This window comes from Tiliqua scincoides, chromosome 6 (genome assembly GCF_035046505.1).
Source record: "Tiliqua scincoides isolate rTilSci1 chromosome 6, rTilSci1.hap2, whole genome shotgun sequence".
Taxonomy (NCBI): Eukaryota; Metazoa; Chordata; class Lepidosauria; order Squamata; family Scincidae; genus Tiliqua; species Tiliqua scincoides.
In genome coordinates, this window is record NC_089826.1 from 68371581 (window position 1) to 68397100 (window position 25520).

A 25520-nucleotide genomic window follows, 5' to 3' on the forward strand; every position below is an offset into this window, starting at 1 on the left:
TTTGGTTAAAATATCTGACCAGCCTGCATCACGGACTTGCTAAACAGCTGGATATTATGCTGCAAACTGGACACCTGGCTAACAAAGGGGAGGACCTTTTTGATCAAGAAGGACGTCGATAAGGGCAATGAGCCCAATAATTACCGCCCCATCACCTGCTTACCTACAACTTTCAAATTGTTTACCAAAATACTGGCTTCCACTATATATGAACACTTAATACAAAACAACATCTACCCAGTGGAGCAGAAAGGGAACTTTAAAAAATCACGTGGCACAAAGGACCAGCTATTAATCGACAAAATGGTCCCGAAAAACTGTAAGCGGCGACACCAGCCTGAGCATGGCTTGGATCGACTACAGAAAGGCTTTTGACTCACTGCCACATAGTTGGATTAATACCTGTTTGGAAATCTATGGCATCAGTAATGACATCAGAAAAGTGGTAGAAATGAGCATGAAAATGTGGACAACAATGTTAACAACAAATAGACAAGAGCTGGGAGAGATTAAAATCAGAAGGGGAATCTTCCTAGGAGACTCGTTCTCTCCCTTGCTGTTCAATATCGCGCTCATTCCCCTGCCCACGATTCTCAATAAAACTAGATGTGGCTACACCGTCTCAACTCAGACTGGTAAAATCAACCATCTTCTATACATGAATGATCTGAAACTGGAAATGGGAAAGAAGGTTTATAAGGATAGTCAGATAAGAGAGATTTTTGAAAAAAATTTTTGGTAATTTATTTAAAGCGGAGGAAGGGAAACAATTTGATGAAGTTATAGTCAATGAAATCAAGGAAGAGGATTTGTTAGTATTAAATGACGATATTACACAAGAAGAAATTTTGAGTGTTATACAGAAGTTAAAAAATAGGAATTCACCAGGTTTAGATGGATTGACGGCAGAATTTTATAAAATGGCAGGAAATTTAATAGCTCCGGAACTACAGAGTTTGTTTAATAAGATATTGAGGGGAGGGAAAGTCCCAGTTCTTGGAGGAATACTGAAATTATGGTAATTTTAAAACAAATGAGGGACCTGCTTGATCCTAATTCTTATAGACCTATCAGCCTGACAAATCAGGATTATTAAATTTTTGCAAAAATCTTAGCAAATAGACTGGAGAGACTGCTCCCAAGGTTAATAGGAGAGGATCAATATGGTTTTGTAAAGGGAAGATACATTGGACACCCTATAAGGAATGTTATTAATACGTTACATCATGGAAGTATTGATGGAAAGTTTGCCTTCTTGAAATTATATATATATATATAAGGCATTTGATAGGTTAGATCATGGGTATTTATTTCAAGTATTGTGTAAAGTTGGTTTTGAAGGGTTTTTTTTGAATGCTTTAAAAGAAATCTATAAGGAAGGCAAAGCCATGATTAAAGTTAATGATGGTCATACTAAGGAAATATGAATTCAGAGAGGAGTAAGTCAGGGATGCCCTTTATCCTCAATGTTGTTTGTTTTAGTGATGGAGCCCTTAGCTGATAGAATCAGGAATAGTATTAGAATACAAGGATATAGGGTAGGGAAGGAGGAAATTAAATTAAATTAATATGCAGATGATATACTTTTGGTTCTTGGGAATCCTCTGGAAGCGTTGAGAGAATTAATGATAATTTTAGAGGATTTTAAATCATTGGGTTAGGGGTAAATATTGAGAAATCAGAAATAATGTTTAGGAAGATAGAGTTAAAGGAACAAGAAGAAATAGCAAAGTTAACAGGTATGAAATTAGGAGTTAAGAGAATTAAATATTTAGGAATAATAATAACAAAGAACCCCAAAAACTTGGCTGAGGCAAATTATAAAACAACATGGAGGAAGGTACAAAAAAAATTAAATCAATGGAATAATAGATATGTAAGTATTTTAGGGAAAATAAGGGCAATTAAAATGTTCATTTTATCTAAGATGCTATATCTATTTCAGGTGCTTCCAGAGTAGATTCCCAGGAACCAATTAGTTATATGGGATCAAGAAATAAAAAATTGGGTGTTTGGGAAGAAGAAAGCTAGAATTTTAAGGAAGGTTATATATTCACCACAGGAAAATTTAGGATGGGGATTGCCACATTTGGAAAGTTACTATGAAGCTTTCCAAATTAAGATGTTGATGGAAATAGATGTGAAAAATTTGGATAAATGGGTGAGATGGGAAGATACAATAAATAGAGGAGGTGATTTTGGAATATTTACACAGAAAGTAAAAAAAAGAAATTAAAATTACAATAGGACCAAGACAGCATTAAAAGTTTGGGGGGGGGGGGGGGAAATGCAACCCAATTGGATGCCAAAATTTTCTAAATGGACCCCACTTGAATTTTTAAGTGAGGAATTTAAAAACGTTGAAAATTTTTTTTGGGGAGAAGTTAAAGGAAAAGGGTTATTTTAGAGCAGGGGTGCCCAAACCCCGGCCCTGGGGCCACGTGTGGCTCTCAGGGACTCCCAATCCGGCCCGCGGGGAGCCCCCGGTCTCCAGTGAGCCTCTGGCCCTCCAGAGACTTGCTGGAGCCTGTGCTGGCCCATTGCAACTACTCTCAGCATGAGAACAACTTTTCAACCTCTTGCACGAGCTGTAGGACGAGGGCATCCTCCACTGCTTGCTATTTCACATCTGTGATGCAGCAGTGGCAGCAATGGAAAGGCCAGCCTTGCTTTGTGCAAGGCCTTTTATAGGTCTTGAGCTATTGCAAGACCTTCATTCATATAAGTTCCATCTTTAATATATTCATTTATGTAAATTTATTCAAATTTAAAATGCAAATTAATTCTCCCCCCCCCCCAGCCCCTGACACAGTGCCAGAGAGATGATGTGGCCCCGTGCCAAAAAGTTTGGACACCCCTGTTTTAGAGTGAAGGATTTATACAATCCTCAGGGGATATTGACTCCTATACAAGAACTATTGGAGAAAGAGGGAGGAAAATACTGGTTAAGGATCTTGGCTTTATATAATATTTTAAAACAAAGATACTCCCTAGTTTTAAATGAAGAGGATACTCAATTTGAAAAAATATATAGTCTTAAAGAGGATAATAAAAAGGGTATGGCAAAACAGTTATACAATTTAATGAATAAAGATAAAGACTATATGATTAGGTTAATACAAATTAAATGAGAAAGAGAGGTGGGAATGTCAGTACAGGAGACAGATTAATGAAAGGAATATTGGAGATTAGAATGGAAAAATTTGCAAATTGTCATGTCAATTGTAAAGTACAATTGTTAATCATTTGATATGCCAATAAAGGTTTCAGAAAGAAAGAAAGAATGGAAAAATTTAGAGAACTGGAGATGAAATTAATATTGAAATGGTATAGGACACCTGCCCAACTGGCTTATATGATTAAGGGAAGGAATTCAAATTGTTGACACTGTAGGATGGTAATGGGTTACTATGTCCATCTTTGGTGGGAATGTTCTAAGGTAATTGATTTTTGGCAATTGATATTTGAAAAGGCGGAGGAATTATGTAACCTTAAGCTGGAGCTCTCTGGGAAAATTTTATTTATGGGAGTTTTGGGAAATAATAAAGAAAAAAATATAATCAGGATTTATTCAAAGCTATGATTCTAGCTATCCATGTAGTTACAGCATATGGGTGGAAAGATGCATCAAAACGGACTGTGGAAAAATGGAACTGGTATTTATATGAATGGATATAATCAGACATAGTATCAATATTGAAACAGGATAAGACATGGGAAGATAAGAAAACCAAGATAAAAAAGAAATGGTTGAGATATGTAAGATGGGTAAGGGAAGGGGGGCCAATACTGTTATAATGGATAAAATCCAAAAGGTGTGCTTATATACTTAATGTTAATGGTCACTCTTCAAGGGGGAAAGGAAAAAAAAGGGGAAAAAAGATTGTTGATATATGATTATGTAAATATAAGTGGAATGTATACATTAAAATTATACATCAATAAATTTTTTCTACAGAAATTTTTTCACCTGCCGGCTTAATAGCTGGATCAACAAACCTGGTGTCCATGGACAGTTTTTCAAAAACATTGATGGTGTCTGTGATAAACGAACCACCTGGACCTGGCTTTTTACACAAAGAGATGGAAGGTATCTTGTTTGCAGCCCAAGAACAGGCCCTTCAGATGAATGTGATGAAAGCTAGAATTCAGGGTACCAGTAACAACAGCCTATGCCGACTTGGCAAAAGATGGGACAAGACTGTAAACCACCTGATTTGTGAATGTCCCAAAATTGCTAATACCTACTATAAACAAAGACATGATGATGTTGCGTGACTAATACACTGTGCCTTATGCCAAAAATATGGCTTTGACACATCCGAAAAAGCTTGGCAACATCAGCTGGAGAAAGTCCTGGAAAATGAGAAGGTCAAAATCTTATGAGACTTTAGAATCCAAATGGACCTACGTGTTGAGACCAACACGCCCTATATGATGTTAATTGACCACAATTACTGACTTGTGACATTCATCGACATTGCTGTCACTGGTGACCAGAGAGTGGTAGAAAAGGAACATGAAAAAATAGACAAGTACCATGAACTGTGTCTAGAAACCACCCGATTGTGGATGAAACACACTAAAGTGCTGCCAATAATCGTAGGCGCACTAGGAACCATCTCTGCAAATTTTGACAACTATTTGCAACAACTGAATGCACCAGCAATTACACTTGCTAAGCTGCAAAGAGCTGCTATTATTGGAACTGCGTCAATTATACCTGTGATGATTCTAGGCCTCTGGATGGGGCCTGACCTTTGCAGGGAGTACCAGTGATACTGTGATCTTTATTTGTGTGTTCTTACCTTGTCTCCAGTTATCGCTGTGATTGTTCTTAACTTGAATAAAAATGTTATAAATGTTGAATTGGGCCCACAAACAAATGCAAACATACAACAAAACAATCATTTCCAACAAAACGCTGCTGAAGGAAAAACGTAATTGTCACACACACCTTATTATCAGCCTGGAGGATGAATATTGTGTCCGATGGGTCAAGTAATTTACAGGCATGTCCTATATTGATAGCTGTCTCTTGTTTATCACCTGTCAACATCCAGATGTTAATTCCCGCTCTCCGAAGTTTCTCTATTGTTTCTGGAACACCATCTTGCAATCGATCTTCAATCCCAGTGGCACCTATAACATTCATAAGAACATAAGAACAGCCCCACTGGATCAGGCCATAGGCCCATCTAGTCTAGCTTCCTGTATCTCACAGCGGCCCACCAAATGCCCCAGGGAGCACACCAGATAACAAGAGACCTCATCCTGGTGCCCTCCCTTGCATCTGGCATTCTGACATAACCCATTTCTAAAATCAGGAGGTTGCGCGTACACATCATGGCTTGTACCCCGTAATGGATTTTTCCTCCAGAAACTTGTCCAATCCCCTTTTAAAGGCCTCTAGGCTAGATGCCAGCACCACATCCTGTGGCAAGGAGTTCCACAGACTGACCACACGTTGAGTAAAGAAATATTTTCTTTTGTCTGTCCTAACCTGTCCAACACTCAATTTTAGTGGATGTCCCCTGGTTCTGGTATTATGTGAGAGTGTAAAGAGCATCTCCCTATCCACTCTGTCCATCCCCTGCATAATTTTGTATGTCTCAATCATGTCCCCCCTCAGGCGTCTCTTTTCTAGGCTGAAGAGGCCCAAACGCCGTAGCCTTTCCTCATAAGGAAAGTGCCCCAGCCCCGTAATCATCTTAGTCACTCTCTTTTGCACCTTTTCCATTTCCACTATGTCTTTTTGAGATGTGGCGACCAGAACTGGACACAATACTCCAGGTGTGGCCTTACCATAGATTTGTACAACGGCATTATAATATTAGCCGTTTTGTTCTCAATACCCTTCCTAATGATCCCAAGCATAGAATTGGCCTTCTTCACTGCCGCTGCACATTGGGTCGACACTTTCATCGACCTGTCCACCACCACCCCAAGATCTCTCTCCTGATCTGTCACAGACAGCTCAGAACCCATCAGCCTATATCTAAAGTATATCTAATTCATTGTGTTGATTAGTTCAACCAATAGTCAAAAAACAATAACATGCAAATGAACGTGGAAACTGTCCAGCAGGTCAGAGAAGCAGCATGTAGAGTTAAAAACGTTGCGTTTCCTAAGCACACAATGGTAGGATCTGAGATTTCTGGATTTTTCAGATGGGATTTCAGAAATGCATCTCTGACTCTGATAAAAGTTTCCAAAATAGTTTAGAACATCTCTGAATAAAAGAGCTGCAATTCCTCATTCTCATGCAAGGTTTTTTAAAAATTGAAGGAAGCAGCTTTTGTGCTTTTACACAAACAGACCTGCTAGCCACAGATTTTGTGTGTGAGATGATTTCCTGACGTCTGAGAAAAGCCAGCAAAAAGGGAAGAAAAACAAAAAACACCAATCTAGAGCAGTGGTTCTCACACTTTTAGCACCGGGACCCACTTTTTAGAATGAGAACCTGTCAGGACCTACCGGAAGTGATGTCATGACCGGAAGTGACATAATCAAGCAGGAAATTTTTTAACAATCCTAGGCTGCAATCCTACCCACACTTACCTAGGAGTAAGTACCATTTACTAATATTGTTAAAGGAATGTACATAGTAGCTTGTTAAAAGTACAGGTCTGTAACATTTCCCCAAATGCAGTCACATACCATGGTAGCATCAAGTCTACTATATCAAAAATAAAATATAGAAATAAATGGGGCCCACCTGAAATTGGCTCGCGACCCACCTAGTGGGGCCCTACCCACAGTTGAGAAACACGGATCTAGAGTGACCCCTCTACTTAATGGACTTCAATGGTTTTTTTGGAAATAACAGACTATTTCTGAGGTTCCAGAGGTTCATTATACCTACCTTATAGCAATATACCAACCCTACCTCAACAATACCAAATAAGGTCTGTAAGGTAGTTAAGGGTCAGAAAGTGCAGGGACTATGAATACCCTGGTGGAGAGAGGAATAGCAGCATCTGTCTCTTAACAACCCAATCCTATCCAGGGAGTGGGCAGGGAGGGGAAAACCGGGCAAGGAAGGGGGACAAACAGGGGGCAGGAAGGCTGAGGGAAGGGGTGTATCTGGGGGATCTTCTCCCCTCTTTAAACAGCCTCCCTGCCCTTTTCTTCTCCTCAGACTTTCACCAGCTACAGAGCTGGCACAGGTCTGAGGAGACCCACTGCAGAGCTGGAGATTTATGGAGGGGTAAGTGGAAATGGTCTAGGAAGTCCAGAAAGTAGATCGCCTTGAGGAGGGTTCCACCCCAGATTTACAGAGATCCCCCAAAATCCAGGGGAAGGGAGGGTTAAAACAAACAGTAGAGGAACATGATGGTCTGAGAGTTATGGCAAGATCTTGCTCACCTGAGTGGATTTAGACCACATAGGGAAAATGGTAAAAATATTCTACAAGAAGTTTATTAAAAGACTTGAAAATTTAAACAATGGAGAGAAGAATGCAAGGATAAAAATGCGGCACTTTAGTAAAAGGAGAAAGAATGGGTTGGCTTTAGCAAAGGATGATATGGACACAATTAACCGGGTTCAGTCGCTACCCTAGTTATTCATGCAATCCCCGAGTTGTTATTGTGAGCTTATATGTGCAGCAAGGTAAGTGGGTAAGCCCCCATGAAGCAGGTGGTGCTTCCAATGATGGACCTATGGACTTGGACAAATCACATGGAAGGATGCTTGATCCTGTTTTATATGGGTGTCAATCCTCCTTTACTTGTAGGGTTGGATATTTTGGGATCAGCTGAGCTCCTGAAATCAAGCGGACTTCACATTCTAATAAACTCAAAATCAAGTTCTTTTTTATTTATCAAGGGTGAAGAGATGGGTGAAGAGTGAAGATGAAGATGCTCAAACAGTGGGTAATATCTCTCAGGATAATGGCTACTGCTGCATCAGGATCAGCAGCCTTTTTAGGGTTCAGGATTAGAAGGGTTCAAAATAGGGGAAAAGTCAAGAATTTTCTCCACAAAGTTACTTAACATGACGGATGCCTCCTCCCAACTCTCTCCGAACAGCCAAAATGGAAGAGGCAGGGAGATAAAAAGGAAATAGAAGGATCCTCTGTTTGCTAGTTGCCGGCCTGCCTGCTTTTCCTCCCATATTCCAAAATGTGGCACAAAAGATCCTATTAAATCTCTCTCACCTTCTGAAAGATTTCAACTTTTTCAAGAAGCCCAGAGAGGACAGAATGAAAGTGAGGGATGGCACCTTGAGGTGGGGGTAAAATGGCACATACAGATGAACAACAAGGGACCAAACTGTCATGTGCTGCCAACCCCTAATATATAGCATTATGGTGTACATTAACCTATTAGTTTCTGAATATCAGCCATACTGCCTACTGCTCATGCGCCTTCTTTCAAAAACAAATCATGTAAGTGGCAAAAATCAATTCTGAATTAGTTTTGCCACTTAAGAGAATCAAGCGATACGTTCATTGATTAGATTTGAGCTTATAATTTTGATTATTTGGTGAATGACAGTTTTCTCTCCAGCTCACCAAGCAACGTCAATTCGTTCTCAAGTTTTATGAATGACTCAAGGATCATCTCTTCCCTCTTCTCTATACTTTCTTCCGCTAAAAGGTGTCCTTCTAACCATTCTTGGTATTCATTCTCATGTATCACCTACAGAAATCAGTAAAATTAAATATGGGTCAAAATAAAACCATTACAAACATCTGAAAATTGCAGACTGATTCGCTTAATTCAATTATCAAGTATTATAACCTTTGCCCAAATGAAAAGCGTACTGTACTAATCTGTTATTGTGGTCAAATGAATCACAATGTCATAGAAACAACAGGTCCCTGTTGGATAAGAGTTCAAAGTTAAATTTAGGGCACAATCCTAACCCCTTATGCCAGTGCTTTCCAGCACTGGCATATCAGTTCCAATGGGATATGTGCTGCATCCTGCAGCTGGGTGTCACTCAAGGAGGTCTTCTCAAAGTAAGAGAACGTTTGTTTCCTTACATCGGTGCTGCATTGTCCTTATGTCAGTGCTGGAAAGCACTGACATAAGGGATTAGGATTGCACCCTTAATCAACCAGCATTTACCCTGCACATGCCCAATCTCATCTGATCTCAGAAGCTAAGCAGGGTCAGGCCTGGTTAGTACTTGGATGGGAGACTGCCTGGGAATACTGGGTGCTGTAGGCTTATACCATAGTCTTTCGAGACTGAAGGTTGCCAACCATTTAAAAAATGCTTGCTGCTTGTAACTGGTCAAGATTTAGTTTTATTTGGCATATCTCCAAAATCACGACAGAAAGAACGCAACAAAACAAGGAGAATTCGAGGTCTTATGTCTTCACCAGACTTCAGATTAAGGGTCTAAGAATAAAAGCCAGGATTTTTTTAAAAGCAGAATATTTTGTGTAAAGCAAAAACAGTGTGTGTTCTGAAGGGATTGGCTACACAACTATACAACTAGGGTGGACTGCATATACTAATCAGAGTGTTGAGAGTTGTATTTGGAAGACGGTAGCAAGCAATGCTACCTGTTATCCTTCACTGCCACCTACTGAAACCCTACACACAAAAGAAGAGGACAGCTTGCTCCCCATGTTTAAAAATGACTTTTAAAGACCATCACAACCCCTGCTAACTTGGCAAAGAAAAACCTTACAAAGAAGTGCTCCATTTGTATTTAGCAGGGGAAGAATAACTGTCCCTATTTGTCCCAGCTCAGTGTCTGCTAGTGACTGGTTGTGGGTGTTCCTTCTGCATCTTTTTAGATTGTGAGCCCTTTGGGGTCAGGGAAATAAAAAAAATATTATTTCTTCCATTTTCTCCATTCATGTCAACAGAGGGAGCAACTCCATGGGACCATCCCCTTGTTAGTTCATGCAAAACTGGGGCTTTCACTGAAATACATAGGGAAGGTCATTTGTACTGGAACCACCTGTGCTTAGTAGATGGGGGCTGTGACTTTGACTTGAAACCATGGCTCATACCTTCAACTGTGGTTTGTTAAACCACAAACCACATGATACAAGAGATTGTATCATGTTTACCAGTCTTTGGACTATATCCTAAACCTGGAAAAAAATTGCTTTCTTCACTCTATATGGTTAATCTTGTTAACATATTACCTTTGTAGCTATACAGAGAGTGCGCAATCCTGCATTGGCATACTCATCTAAGTGTCTCTGAGTTCTGTCCTTAACTCTTTTCCTTTGCTTATCTACCAGTACATTACCTGAGGGTTTAAAGAAATAAATCAACATTTATATAAAACACTAAACACATGGTTCATCATTATAAAAGGCATCAATTGAAAAAAACAACAACATTAAAGTACATTTTCAGTTTTAAACAGAGATGGGTTTATAAAAACATGCATATCCATTCAAGAGATGGCCACAGAGATGATCAAGATGGAGGAAGTCTTACCGTGAGATAAGGCATGATAGCTGCTTCTGGGAGGGACATGTTTCTTGGTAAACAGAAAAAAAAAATTGGCCCTTTTCCCACAGTCAGGTCTTTGATATGCCACAGATCACAACTATACTGGCAGGGAGGCTAGCAAAATTGTTGACTGGCTTCTCCCTTCTGTAGATGTATTTGCGAGGCTAGTTCTAATGTTCTTGTTCTAATGCTAGTTCTAATGTTAATAACATGGTTACTGTTTTCTAGAACAGCAGTCTTCAACTTTTTTAGTACTACAACTCCAACAAACAAAAAACATACATGCATATAATCCCCCTCAGCCAGCTTCAAGGTTGGGAGATGGCTTTGGTCTTGCTCTTCAGAGGCTGCCTGAGCATGCATCACAGTAACTGAAATAGTGAAACTATTGTGGGCACAATCTTAACCCCTTATGTCAGTGCTTTCCAGCACTAGCATAGTGATGCCAATGAGTCGCGTACTGCACCCTGCAGTTGGGTGTCACTCATTGAGGCCTCCTCAAAGTAAGGGAATGTTTGTTCCCTTAACTCAGAGATGCATTGCCCTTATGTCAGTGCTGGAAAGCACAGTGCTGGAAAGCACTGACATAAGGGGCTAGGATTGTGCCCTGTGAGACTTAAACAGGGAGACCCGGGTTAAATCCCTTTTTAGTCACAAAGCATACTGGGTGACCTTTGATCAATCACATTTTCCCAGTTTAGCCTCTCTCACAGGGTTGCTCGTCAGAAAAAAGACTGTATTGCTGCTGTAAGATTGCTTACACTGAGCAGAGGTTTGGACTACTAAATGGCTTCCAAGTTCTCCTCTAACATTCTATGAAAAAGGTACACCACCCTAAACTCTTTGGAGCTACGGCAGGACAAAAACATAGGGTTGAATCAAAGATCCTTTTCATCCAATGGAAGGAGTGACCTCTGGAAGAAGTTTCTTCTGTAGAAGGCAGGGAATCTTCAGATTCCGCCCATAATGAATAAGAACATTTGTTTGAAGATTTATAATTCATTTCAATTTACAGAAATAAGAAACGTGAGGAAATCTGCAAAGGTACAATTTAAAGCAGTGAAGTAAGGACACCTAACAAGAACTAGAATCAGCAGCTTTTCTCAACTAGCAAGAATAATAAAACACAGAACCGAATAAACACAGAATAAAACATAGAACAGATTAATGCCTTTCATATTAGAAATGAAATGTTTTGCCCAAACAAAACAAAATGTTGACTCGTACACTTCAATAGCACTTCAGATGTTTCAGAGGGGCAGATGTGGGGCCTAAACGGAAAACACTCTTTTTGTTGTGGCATTCACTAAATTTTAAAGGGTGCTCACTGGAAGTGACATGGTAAATTGCTGCCTCGTGCAGGACTCAACCAGACTTGCAGGTTTTTTAAGAAGTTTATGTAAGAGACCAAAGGTTTTTGTACTTACACTTTGCCCACAAAAGTATTAACTGTACCTGATGGGTCCATCTGCAGCAAATTCATGATGGCAGAGTCTGCTCCTTTTGTGTATATCACTATTTGCTCTGTGAGCGGGTGCCTGACCACGACTGACATTCGTTTTCGAACAGAGTCAAAAGGCAAGATGCGCAGCAGCTGAAATTTTAAGGTCCCCAAATAATCCAAGTCAACGGTCACTTGTTCAGGAGTCCTAGACTGCAGAGTGCACTTGTAAGCCCTGGCAGCATAAACTAGTGCTGCTTCATCAGGGCTCTCTGCCTCGTAGCACAGCTCGGTTGCAGAAGGTGATTCAAATGGTAACGTTTCCTCACCTTCTTGGGGTAGATTCAGGTAGTCCATTCCTACATGGTCTGATGCTGCCTGGTCTACTGGGATGCCAGAGGTCTGACTACTTTGGCGACTTCCAAATGTCGGAATCTTGATTCCAAGATCTGACAGCCTTTGTACAAAAGTTTTGGAGCTCCCTGTGCTTGGGCTACGTTTACCAAATAGGGGGGTTACTTTTCGAGTCGATAACTTCTGGAAGATGTTCTTAATGTCTTCCAGGGGTTTCAGAGGTACCTTGGGGACGGATGGCCATTGTTTCTGTAAGAGAATAATGAGTAATAAATAATGAATCACAAAGGACGTAAGATATGCAGTCTACATGCTATGTACACAGAAGACTCTGAATCGGAAGATGAAGAAATAGCTATGTACACTGGCAAGCTCCCGGATCACAGCTAATACCATTTTGCAATGATGTGCAAAAAGGAACACAAATGTACATCAGTTATCTTGGGCCTCTGAGAAAAACATTCAAATTTTAGATTTCTCAGGTATATTATTCAAATGTTCCTGATGTTTTAACAAAGCAAAAATCAAGCGAGTTTCTACCCACAAGGACCTTGTAGTCTGAAATCCAAAAAACCAGAAGAGTTCAGAGGAAGGAAAGGCTTGGGAAAAGTGAGATACAAATGCAAGACAATTATTTCTTCTTACACTATTGCAGCTATGGAGGAAGACTGAGGATGAGCAAGTCTACCATAAAGAAAGATTCCTCCAGATAACAATTTTCTTTGTAAGCAAATTGCACCCAAAGCTTTTGAAAAACAAACATTTATCTAAAAATAGATCCAAGCTTGGCTTTCCTCCCCGCGACATATAAGCTGTTGGGCATTCAATGGCAAGCCAATGCCAACCTCAGTGAGTGCCAACTTCCAAATCTACACTTGCTTCTTCTCCGATTCAGAGGGCTATTCTTTTCGGTTTTAGTGCAAACCCAAAATGCAGCTGCAATATGCAGATTTTTCCCCATACAATCAGCAGTTCTTCTAACTACTGATGGCACAAGACTATTAATTAAAATAAGCAGTCCTGTCAGTCTAATTTAAACTTACATTCTCCCACAAAGGTCACTATATAAACTGAGAAAATATCCAAGTCAAGTTTTTTCCCCCCATCTAATTTTTACGTGCTGTGCATAATATATATATAAACTCATTGGACTATGCAGTTTCACTGAAATACTAGTTTCTTTCCCACAAGCAAACATGTCAAGCCAGTGGAGGAGAAAGATTATCATTTATAAATGACAGTTCTTGTACTCTCTCAATGAAGACTACAATGCCTCCAAAAAGAGTTATTCATATTCTGCAACAGACTGAGATGTGCTGCAGAGCATCTCAGGTTCCCCTCCGCCTGCCTTACCTTTACATCCAGTTGATCAGGTGATGAAACAACTACAGTGTTGCAAATTGCTAGAGCAATGAAGAATTCAGTGATGTACACTATCTCTGGGATTGGCATATCTCTTCTGGTTTTTGTGTAGGAACCGGTAGAGACTCGACTAAATTTCTGCACAAGTCTCATGTCTGGAACCACATCAGTTTCCTGTTGGCCAAGCAAGAACAATAAGATTCTTCTACTGAAAAGATCATTTCTGACCACATCAAGTCATAGTGATGGAGTTGGAAGACCCAGGTTTACAGCACATATACTGAGACACAGCAAAGCACTTAAGTCCCAGTCTCTGACAACAGTGTCTGCATTGTGAATGGGTTATTTATTTGTATGTAACCACTCCCCTAGTCATCTATAGCAGGGGGGTCAAACACGTTTCATACAGAGGGCCGAATAGCATTCATGGTGCCTGCTGAGGGCCAAAAGTGATGTCATTAGGCAGGAAGTGATGTCATTAAGCAGGTTATGACCAAAAAGAACCACTTTTTTCTCACTTGGGAACTCATTAGCTGCAAATGACAGAAGAGAAAATATACAAATCTTGATCATATTTCAAGTTACAGGGGAGTTCAATTTTCAGGTGGGCTTCCCTTGCAGCAGTAACACCTCAGCATGGTTCAGCAGCTGAAAGCCTGAGGGTCAGACAAAAAGCTTCCGCGGGCCGCATCTGCCCTCTGGGCTTTATGTTTGACACCTCTGATTTAAGGTAAAGAAAAATTGACTTCAGGCAGGAAAGTTTTACAAACTGAGTGGGTTGTCGTCATCCCACACCTCTTCACAGGTCGTAAACATGAACAGGCAAACAGCTTTACAACTGAGTCCTATCCAACGCTGATGCAGTAGGAGTGCTGGGCCCTCGCTGTATCCAGTGCTGGAGTAGAGCAAGCAGGAGGTCTCCTTGGGGTAAGGAAATGTCCCTTACTCCATGAAGTGCCCCAGCCTACTCAATCCCCATTCAGGGATCTGTGCTAGCTATTTAGCTGGAACAGACTGAGTCGCCCAGTATAGGGCTCACAGGTTTGGGGCAGGGGTTAGGACGTGGCAGTGACCCGTTCTGCCATCCCTGCCCTCTCCCTTCCCCAAAACACCCCTTCCCCACCTTCAGAATGCTCCCCCCAACCCTCCTCCTATCCCTCTGCTACCTGGCACAACACTTACATGCCTCAGCAGACATGGGCAGGATGTGGTACCTGCAGGACAGTGCAGGCCGTCCTGTCAGCACAGCTTACTCACAGAGTGTTGAAAAGAGCTATCTGGTACTTTTACGATACCCAGTGCCAGCGTGCCCAATCATAGGAGTGGGCTCTTAGTGGCCCCCTTAGTGGGCTCTTATATACAAAGCAAATATGGTCAGGAAAATAGGGTCACTTACAATGGGGCTACTGAAGGCCACACTAAAGGTCATGCGGGATGCAGCGAGGGCAAGACTGCTGCCACCACCAAATGAGCTCTCATGGAAAGATGGAGACAACATGGATGAGCGGTGCAAAGACCGGCGCTGTAAGGATTGACGGTGAAAAGATCTGCTATTCCGGTGGAAGCTCCCCACTCTCATGCTGGACAAGCGATGTCCTGACAGAAACCTATAAGAGGAACGTGGAAACAAAGCCATTTCTTCATCTTCTGATTCAGGATCTTGATATGATTCCAGCCTCTTAGCTAGAGAAAGAGAGAAACCAGAGTGCTCAGAAGAATGAATCCATTTATCCAGCCTTCTCAATTCAAATATTTTACTGAGATCCTGAGATGAAAGAAACCCAGTCTAATACAAGGGATTCACTTTATATATAATTTACTAGTTTATAAAACTTCTGTGTTAAGGCCAAGGCATGGAACCTGAAACTCAGCTGGCTTTATGATCCATCAGCAAAGATGGTAACAAGTGAGTCGATAACAAGATATTGGGAGATGTTTGTGTGCTACACAGTGACAAACGAATATAAGTACTGGAATCCTATGTAGTGGTCCATGGCAAAATTGTACAGCTTGGCAGGTTATTGTGACACAAAGCTCTTGTGACCCAAGCTTTTATAGACTTTTCACTCACAGGGTGCAATCCTAACCTACTTTCAGCACCGACATAAAGGCAATGCAGCTCCGAGGTAAGGGAATAAGCATTCCCTTACTTTGAGGAGGTCTCCCTGACTGTCACCCAACTGCAGGGTGCAGCACAAGTTCCATTGGCACTGCTAGGCCAGTGCTGGGAAGTGGGTTAGGATTTGGGCCGTAGTCTCCTGTGGGATCTTTGGTGGGGTGAACTCAACAAGGCACCTTTTTTTTGTTAGCTGACAGCCCACAGGTGACTGTTGTCTTTGTCCTTGACAGAGGAGGCTGTAGCTAATTCAGGAGATCTGAAGTTCAGTGGCATAGCTAAAGGGGGTACAAAGCACTACGTTTTGCAGGGAGCTTCACTGTGGTGTGCAAGCTGTCCCTCTGCCTACCCTTCGGAGCCATTCCAAATGATGGGAGCAAAACGGAGCACCTCCAAGAAAAGTCCCCTTCCCACAAGGACACCTCTGGCAGCCCCAGTACCGCTGCAACCAGTGTAGCCACCAGGGATAGGACTGGGCTGTTATTTTCCTATGACATACTTCTGACTCAGTTCTTTTCCATGATTTTAGCTGGTTTCTCAAAACAACCATCAGAGGGCACTGCGGGCTTTCTAAATAACATGACAGCTATAGTGGCCACAGTTAATACCAAAGTCCTGTCACACACATTTAAATGAGTCATCCTTCGTTGCCATGGATTCAGCTTTTGATTTCATGCAGATTTAGGCCTTGTTGCTTGAAAGGGCAAACTTCTGCAGTGATCACTGGAGAGCAAAACTGAACTATAAACCAGACACATGCTTGTTTTTAATCAAACATAACTCTGATAAAACTAAATGAATGGAATTGTGATATATTCTATTTCAGTATCATTCATATTGGTCCAGCTTATTCAGGATTCTATGTCTAATCCCACTTTCCCTATGGAAATCCCCAATTGAGAGGAAAGAGACTGTGGGACCCGAGTCTCTTAAACTGCAGTATATTAAAAGGGGAATATACATTAGACCCCATGCCTGGTGTGCCAAATTCACTGGTCACCTCATTCTCTAAAATGATACTGGGGAACGCATATTAGTAGGCAGCTTACTAACAGGGTTTTTCAGTTTCACATTAGTGAGGATCTGTTTACAAGAAGGGAAATTAAAGGAGGAAGCAAGCAGAACAATGCAAATATCTGGGTAGGAACATACCTGCACCCGGTGCCAGTCCGGGAAGCTGCTGGCCCGTGCGTTGCGAGCCCTTGGAGGTCTACAGGGCCTTAATCGCAGGGGGATGTAGCCACGCCAACAAGGCCCATAAAGAGAGTTGGGTCTGGAGGGAAGTTGTTGGCCACAAGCCAAGGCATGGCTGTTAGCACTCCCTGTGAAAGGCTGAGAAGGCCAAGAGGACAGAGGGTGCAAACCCACCCAGCCCCCTGCCAACCATAACTGAGGCCACCTTGTGCCATGGTCCCACAGCCTGTACCTGCAGGATGCAAAAGGCCCAAGCCCCAGCTCCCTTGCTGAATGAGCACCAAAGGCCACCCACAACAACCCCAGGGATTTCCCTCAGGGCGATGAGGACAAGCAGGTCATGGAGACTGAACAGCGAACAAATGTACAGTTTTAAAGATGAGTCTTTACACAACACAAAACAGGAGATGATAGAATATCCACAAGAAAATGAAGATACAGGTCTTTTCTTTTGCAGAGCTAAGCGGGGATGCAACTGTAGGGCCAGCTCTCAGCCCTGGTGTTGATCATTTTGCAGGCCAGTCCTCCTGCACCACCATTGCAGTCTCTCAGCCTCTTCCCTTGCTCTCAAACCTACAACATTAGCCCTCTTCAGAAGTTATTAAAATCATGGATCGTGTACCTGGGTACAGCATCTATGAAGGAGCACTCTAAAGCCCATCCCTGCACTTCAAAACTTGCCTCCTGCCTGACAAAATTACAGCATTTGTCCAAAGGGACAAATTCTGTAGGAGGGATCATCTCTCTGTTAGGGAATGCTGGGAGTTCTAGGGCCCACTTTCATGGACACTGTACCTGGGTACAGAGTCTATAAGAAAGAACCAGGGAAATTCTATCACATCTCTACCATTCCCTGCTGGAAAGCCTTAAGTAAGTCATAGTTAACTAAGCAAACATAGTTGCTATGATTATATCAAGATCATACATGTGAAGGACTGTGATCACTCAGAAAATGATATACAAATGTTCCGTTTTATTACTGTTCATGGTTGAGATGAGTTCTGAACCAGGAACTCCTTGAATGGCAGCAAAACCAGTCATTCTGAGGCACTCTTCTACACCAGCTCTCAGATCAGTCCATCCACAAAGCAGCAACCAAGGGGAAAAAACCCTATTTGTGTACAATCCCAGGGAGAAAACTGGGGCTGCTGTTTCTACAACCAAAATGTCTTTCATATGACTTCCAAGTTGCTAGCTGCTTGAGTTACAAAGGGCTGACTTCAGAAGTTATTAAACTTTTAATCTCTTGCTAGTATACAAAAAGTTCTGAGGTTTCACTTACCATTTTCTTCATGGCCATACTCCTGCCCTGCAATGCTGCATCTCCGAAAAACCATTTTGTTCTCAGTGAGGGTTCCAGTCTTGTCAGAGAAAATGTACTCAATCTGCCCAAGATCTTCAGCAATCGTTAGTGATCCACACTGAATCCTGGCATCCGACTTTTCATGGTACAAATCGAGGTCGTTCTGGATAAAATAGATTTGTCCCAATTTGACAAATTCAATGGAAGCATAAAGAGAAATTGGGATCAACACCTGCCAAAGCAAGAAGAAGTACAATTACTAAGGATTTTTATTGAAACTGGATCCTGATCTCAATGGCATCAGCAAAAGTCAGGATTACTTCCACTAAATTCAGCTTATTCTATTGATTTAAAACATTTATAGCCCACAATCAATGCACACTCTTCCCGCTTTATAAATACCTTTGCTATTCGGATTTTCTTATACTGATGCAGATTCCTCATACCAAGATTTTCAGTATAAGGACTGGGAATGGGGGGCGGAGGTGAGAACCAAGGACACAATCCTAACCAACTTTCCAGCACCAAGGTAAGGGCAATGCAGCTCTGAGGTAAGGAACAAACATTCCCTTACCTTGAGGAGGCCTCCATGACTGCCACCCAACTGCAGGATGCAGCACACACCCCACTGGCACAGCTATGCCAGTGCTGGAAAGTTGGTTAGGTCCAAATTGAGTCCAAATCTCTCATGGAGGCAAGGCCATGAGAGGACATCTTACCCAATGGGCAAGTTTTGAGCTCTGGTGACAGAAAAAGGGCAAATTTGCCTCATGTGCCCAAAGAAGGTGCTCTAGGATGTTGGATCAAATTTTGCATTTCTCCACCCTGGTAGGACAGAGGTCCAGAAGTGCCCCCTTTCTCGGGTGTGCTCCTGTGATGCAATCTTCAGGACCCTTGGGGGACCCAGCACTGCTGAGGAAAAGGCACCCTCCTTTGTGTGAAATGCACTGCCTAATGTCCCTATGCTTTTCAAGATGACAGTGCATCTGTTTTTGTGCTGTGTTTCTACAAATTACAGTGAATGTGGGTCCGAAAGAACAGAAGATGAAAAAACTCATGGGAAAAGTGGAAAACAAAGTGAAATGACACAGAGTTGCGCATAGTTTACAGCTAAAGCTGGAGGTGATAAATCTCATTATGTGATGCTAGAACCTCTGAAACATTTTCATCGTGGACTTTAACACTTTATTAAATGTCATCTATTAATTGTTGCTTATTCTAATTATTCTATTTTCTGATGCCAAACAGCTTTTTCCTTATGGTTAGAGGTTATTTATTTTACTAAGAATTAAGCCCATTGTGTTCAGTTGGACTCATGGCCCGATTCTGCCCCAGGCCACCACTGGTCTCTGAGCTCTGGGACATGACAGAAGGCATTTAGGTGTGATTGTGTCATCCATTCAGGCCAGTTCCCTGTTCCATAGGCTATCCTATCAGGTAGTGATTTGTACATCACATGGGAACTACAAATTAAGCTCCTGATCACCATCTTCCTGTCAATTCTGTCAAAAACAGTCAACCCAGCATGTATACTGGCATATGGGTGGCAAAAATATCAATTGAGAGAACCCCTCGTTATCATGGGGACAATGAAGCTCTGGGAGGTATCAGATGAGAATGCCTTGGCCTGAATTTTGAAATCTGAACATTGACATATTGGCCTGAATATTGAAATCTTCTATAACTCCCCCACCCCAGACTGCTTCCATCAACTTAGGTAGTGCCAGTGTTAGGGAGCAGGGTGGTCTGTATAGCAACAGAAATCCAGTTGCATCTTGCATTCCCACCATCAGGCACAGTCAGAATTAGCTGACAGACCTGGATTCACCCCAGATTTTACTCCAGTTTCCAGTGATATAAATGCAATATAATAAAGCAAGTTATGAAATTACCTGTAATAAAATTATTGTTGACCAAAACCTAAAAAACCCTCCCAATAGTGGAGACATTCGTTTTCCATTGCTATCGGGGATCTCATAGAGCGGCATATCTGAACCTCCACCACTCAACCAAAGTCCATGGCCTTTAGAAAAAGAAACAAGCAATAATTAGCACCATCAAACTACAAATAACATTGTTGTTCAAGGCTGTGGTACTGAACAAGCACAGCAAGCAAAAGCAAAATAGTCTCCAAGCTATTCTTTATATTTTAAAATCATCTAAAGCAGTAGTTCTCAAACTTTTTAGAATTGGAACCCACCTAAAAAAATAAAGTTTCACTTTACCAGCCTCTGTAGTTATAATGGGGATTGGGCAGCAGTACTCCCCTGAAGTAGCAGTAACTCTTGATGCATATAATCTACCTTATCAGTTTCGCAAACCACCAAATATTGGGTTATGACCCACTGATGGGCCACGGACCCACAGTTTGGGAAGCAGTGATCTAAAGAATATGCTGATTACTTGCAATCCTATGCAAACTTTCTAGGAAATAAATTCCATTCAATTCAGTAGGACTTGTTTCTGAGTAAACATTTAGTGATTATATAGTACTATATACGTATCAAACTTCATAAATCACACTAAATCAATCAGAGAAGGTCTCTAGGGCTGATGTAAAATCAGACAAATGCTTATGTTATTCAGTAATTTCTACATCAGCAATATAATGCAAAAAAAAATTAGATATTTTAAAGTTGCTTCAGTTGCATTTATACAGATATACAGATAAGGGCTCTCACTGACACACATGGACTAAATTCTTATTGATTTATTCTTATTGATTAGCAGTGCCCAATGAACCAGAAGTCAGTGATCTAGACTCTAATCCCTTGGGGTAAGGATCTGTCTTTTCATTCTATGTAAAGTTCCATGTTTATTAATGGTGGTATATAAATATAACAAATTATGAAAATGGTAGATTCACAGTGTTAGCCAAACTTGTTAAGGCAAGAGTCTTAAAAATAGTGTTTTAGAACAGAGCTTTCAGTAAACAGTGGTCAAACAGAAGCCATTTGATTCTTCAAAACCATCAAAGAGGAATGAATAGTCAACCATCACTGATCGCTACCTAAAAAATGCCATGAGAGAGAGAGAGAGACAGAGACAGAGTGTGTGTGTGTAATAGTGTGTGTGTGTGTGTGTGTGTAATAGAAAAGTTACAGCACTTTACATGTGATAGTTCTACCGGTGGCTAAAGAAAGCTTCCATGGATGTCATTTAAAAAATGACAAAATATGTTCCAGCTGCTTAAAGGAACTTCTGCATTTTTATACAATAAACATCCAAAATGAAATAAGAAAAGCACAAACTCCCAAATGCGGCATTCAGTGTATGAAAGCCAACAGGAAATACAGTTTTCTGTATTGTTTTCTCAAGATCAATATAGTAGGGTCATGGCATGATATGGATACAGGCATGTCAGACATGGACTATCAGAAACACTGGTCTTGCTGCCAACCCTCAGATAATGAAACATCCAGGCTCTGAATTAACTAAGAATATGTTTGTGACAAATCAGCATGAAACTGAATTTCAGTGACTTTATGACACCGTTTCCCAAATTGTGTGTCACAACCCAATGTGCGGTAGGTTGCAAATTGATGCTCAGCGTTCCACCACAAAGCACTTTTGGGAACTTCTAGAGTAGCAATTTTCAACCTGGATGTGCAGGCAAGGGTGTGTGGGTGTAACTCCTTGGATATTGAATCCCTTCCTCAAATGCTTTTAAGTTGCAACTGGTATGATGATTTAAGTAGGCAGTTGCTTAGTCTGTTACTTCCCTCCCCTTGTGGGACAGATGCCAGTGTGCTGTGTCATCTTCTACCAGGGAAGGACGAGACATGTACACAACAGGTTGCGAAAATTCTGCTAAGATGCAATGCAATGGTACAATCATGCCAATTCTGATTGAGTTTGTTGGGGGAAGCTAATGAAATCTTGGGGACTTAGTATGTCTGTGATTTATTAAGAGTGTACTGTTTTATGTAATGCCAATAAAGGTTGCTGAATCTGAATTTGATTTTCACCTTTCTCATCTCATGGTGCACTGACAAGGCACTAAAATTGTTAAGGCACACCATCAGGTTTTTGACAATTGACAAGGCACAATGCACTGCCAAAGGGGGGGCTCACATAACCCATTGGCCATATTAATATATGACCTCCCCTCAAATTCCTGCGGCACACCTGTGGACCACTTGTGGCACACCAATGTGCCATGGCACAATGGTTGAAAATGGCTGCTGTAGAGGCTGCTTTAGGATTGCACTGGGCCTGCAACTCATTCCATTGGCCTCTGCGGGTCCCAGAATGCCTCACAGAAGCACCTGGAAGTGACTTGCAGTTTGTTTGGTTTGGTTCTCCAAATTGAAAGTTGTACACTTCTGCAAGAAATTCTGGGGCCCACTGAGGCCAATGAGTGGGTTGTGGGCCTGGCGCGACCCAGAAGCGCCATCCGGAGGTTCCCAAAAGTGCTTTGCAGAGGAATATTGAGCATCAGGTCACAACCCACTGCAGAGGTGAGTCATGGCAGGGAAGAGTCTGGGAACCACTGCTTTAGGATAACCACTGCCAGCCCAGAAGTGTCGCAAAAGAGCCATCAAGCACTTTTGCGCTACTCTGGGGGAAGATAGGCCCCGTGCGCTGGCTTCCTGTGCCAACATGAGCTCTGGGCCAGGTAAAAATGTGCTGGTCAAGCTTGGCTGGCACAGGGGTCTGGGCGAGGTGTGGGGAGGGCAGGTAGGAGGGAGGCGTTTTGGTATGGGGGAGGGCGCATTTTATGTCATTTTATGACAGTGGAACTCTGTTCTTCTGTTGTTAAAGCCTTAGATAGGATTGGACTGCTAGAAAGAGAAAATAACATACTCTGTTGACTGGATCATCTTTTTAACTTACCCACTGCGCTTATAGAGCACATCACAGCCAGAATCACAACACACCACAAGATATCACCATTTAACTTCTTCTCCAGTTTACTTCGTTTGTAACGAGACGCTGCAGTGTTCAGCATCGCTTTGGTTTCATGACCTTTCAACACACAAAATACATAGGATCCTTTAATACAATCAAATCATCAAAAGTCAATTACAGAATGAGATGTACAGGTGATGTCTACATTAAATATATTTGATCCTGCAAAATTTGTCCCCGAGCCTCTTAAACCAAAGCAAGAGCAGAAAAAGTGCAGAGGATGAATATGCATCTGTTGGAGATGAAGGATATCCTGCTACAGTTGGGGGGTTGGACTAGATGACCTATTAGGTCCCTTCCAACTCTATGATTCTATGACCATACTAGCCAAAGGAAGTGGCTGAGGAGCATAACAGGAGGCAGCTGGTCTTTAGCAGCTATGCTGGGGGTCAGATGAGAAGACTCTGGGACCAGACTGAGCCCATGGTCTTTCAGCTGTCAGGACTGCTGTGCCAATCACTACTTCAGTACTACATAGAAATAAAACCAGGACAAGGTTATGTGGACAGACCTCACCCCCACTGGTTCCCACTGAATTTTATCAGTCAAATTAAGTTGCAACTTAGGACAATGTTGGGAGGAATGAATTGACATCAAGAAGAAGCCTCCTGTCTCAGGAGTCATTCAGAAAGTATCCCTCCATCCTTTGCCTCCAATATAATGGGCATTTTGCTAGTTCTCTATTTAACTGTTACACTTCTAAAGTAGTCTTGGGGACCAATCCTATCCAACTTTCCAGCACTGATGCAGCCATGCAATGGGGTGTGTGCTGCATCCTATGATGGGGTGGGCAATCATGGAGGCCTCCTCAGGGTAAGAGGTTTGTTCTTACCTTGGAACTGCATTGCAGCTGCATCAGTGATGGAAAGTTGGATAGGACTGAACCCTTGGGCACACATGGGTTTTCTTCTTGTCAGCTCAATGGCAATTGATGGTTTCCTTCTCTATAAAGCCCCATAACAAGATCAGATGACCGCTATGTTGCATGTGAGGCTGTGCCACCCAGTGCTATCTGCCCAAGGTGCTGACCTGCATACACCACAATACCCACGACGGCTTCTGTATTTCTAACAGTGCATCCTCGTAGCAGCAAGTTTTCTTTACTCAGGCCCACTCGCTCTTTATCTGAATGCTCCCTGTAAAGACATACCAGACCAGCAAGCTGTGATTGCTACCTTCTGTGGGAGTGTCCCCAGAAATCACACACTGCAACTGTGACACTTTTCTGCTTTCCACTTCATTCTCCTTACTGGATTTATTGGGATTTGTTGGAAAAATGGTGGTCTTCACTGCCACCAAGCAAAACTACAAGACCAGGCAGAAAAAATGCCCCCTTGGGAAAATCTCTCAGTTAAAGAAGGAGCCCATAAACCCAAGGGGCTCCACTTAAAGCCAGTGGCAAAACCTTAGTAGTCCGGTGGGTGTGGCAACCCATTCCCGCCCAAGTGAACTGAGAATAGGTAAACACAAACATAGAAGTAAAAGAGGTATATTTTAATTGACTGACAAATCAAAAAAAGGGAAGCCATCACAGGATATGACAACTACAAGGCCCTGATCAATGAACCAAACAAAAAGGAAGAGACAAGTGAACAGCACATGTTGGCATGGAAAATAAAAGATAAGCGTAAACTCTGACGCAAGTAGCTAGCTCTTTCCTACCCTAGTTATTCATGTTGTGTTGCAGGGGAGAGGGAGGGCACCTGGTCCCTACACTCCACCATATAGCAGGAGGAGTGAGAGAACCTTTTACAAAACAGTAGCTGTTTCTGATGATGGGCCTGGGCAAACATTAGGAGGGATGTGTACCAAACACTAAGAGGGTAATCAATGAGCATTAACCCTACTTTATGGTCACAAAGGGAAGTCAGTAGGGTTTTCTTTTAATGGGTCACGGGATAGGTGAAGATGCTAAAACAAAGGACAGAATCCAAGGATAATGGCCTGCATCAGGATGACCTGCAACAGTTTTAAGATACTGAGGCATCCCAGAAGCTGGGGCGTGGGGGGGGACAACAAAAGGGGGGTAACAGGCCTCCCCAAATGAGGACTTTCAGAGATTTTTCATCTCGTACACACATGCAAACAAGCACAAATATTTGACAAAAGTACAATACCTATGGTTGCAGTGGATGTTACAAATGTTGGTAGCTAATGATCCCCACTTTGAAATGTTCTAAGTCATGAAACAGACACAATGGCATAAGTATTTATCTTTAAATTACTTACAGAAAGCCCCGAAAGGAATTAAGATCATTGTTAGGGGGCTCACATTCTATTGTACTTGTGAAATCTTCTGGATCAATTTCAGAATCCTATATACACACATGGGAGAAAAGGAGGAGAGAAAAAAATGAAGCACAGAGATGGAATGCAGCAATTTCTAGAAATAGCAAATTCTCTTTTCAG

The 25520-nt window shown here is 41.8% G+C and overlaps 1 protein-coding gene across 1 annotated transcript in view; it reads right to left on the reverse strand.

Moving 5' to 3' along the window:
• ATP10D (ATPase phospholipid transporting 10D (putative)) overlaps positions 1–25520 on the reverse strand; it is a 54990-nt gene that overhangs the window by 25345 nt on the left and 4125 nt on the right. Inside the window, exons 4-14 of the mRNA XM_066632914.1 lie at positions 25341–25426; positions 24141–24247; positions 23037–23168; positions 20093–20223; positions 18180–18432; positions 14984–15270; positions 13579–13761; positions 11886–12474; positions 10115–10221; positions 8519–8645; positions 4958–5142 (exon numbers count right to left, since the gene is read on the reverse strand). Of these exons, the coding sequence (XP_066489011.1) occupies positions 4958–5142; positions 8519–8645; positions 10115–10221; positions 11886–12474; positions 13579–13761; positions 14984–15270; positions 18180–18432; positions 20093–20223; positions 23037–23168; positions 24141–24247; positions 25341–25426 (2187 nt within the window). The remainder of the gene's footprint in view (positions 1–4957; positions 5143–8518; positions 8646–10114; positions 10222–11885; positions 12475–13578; positions 13762–14983; positions 15271–18179; positions 18433–20092; positions 20224–23036; positions 23169–24140; positions 24248–25340; positions 25427–25520) is intronic.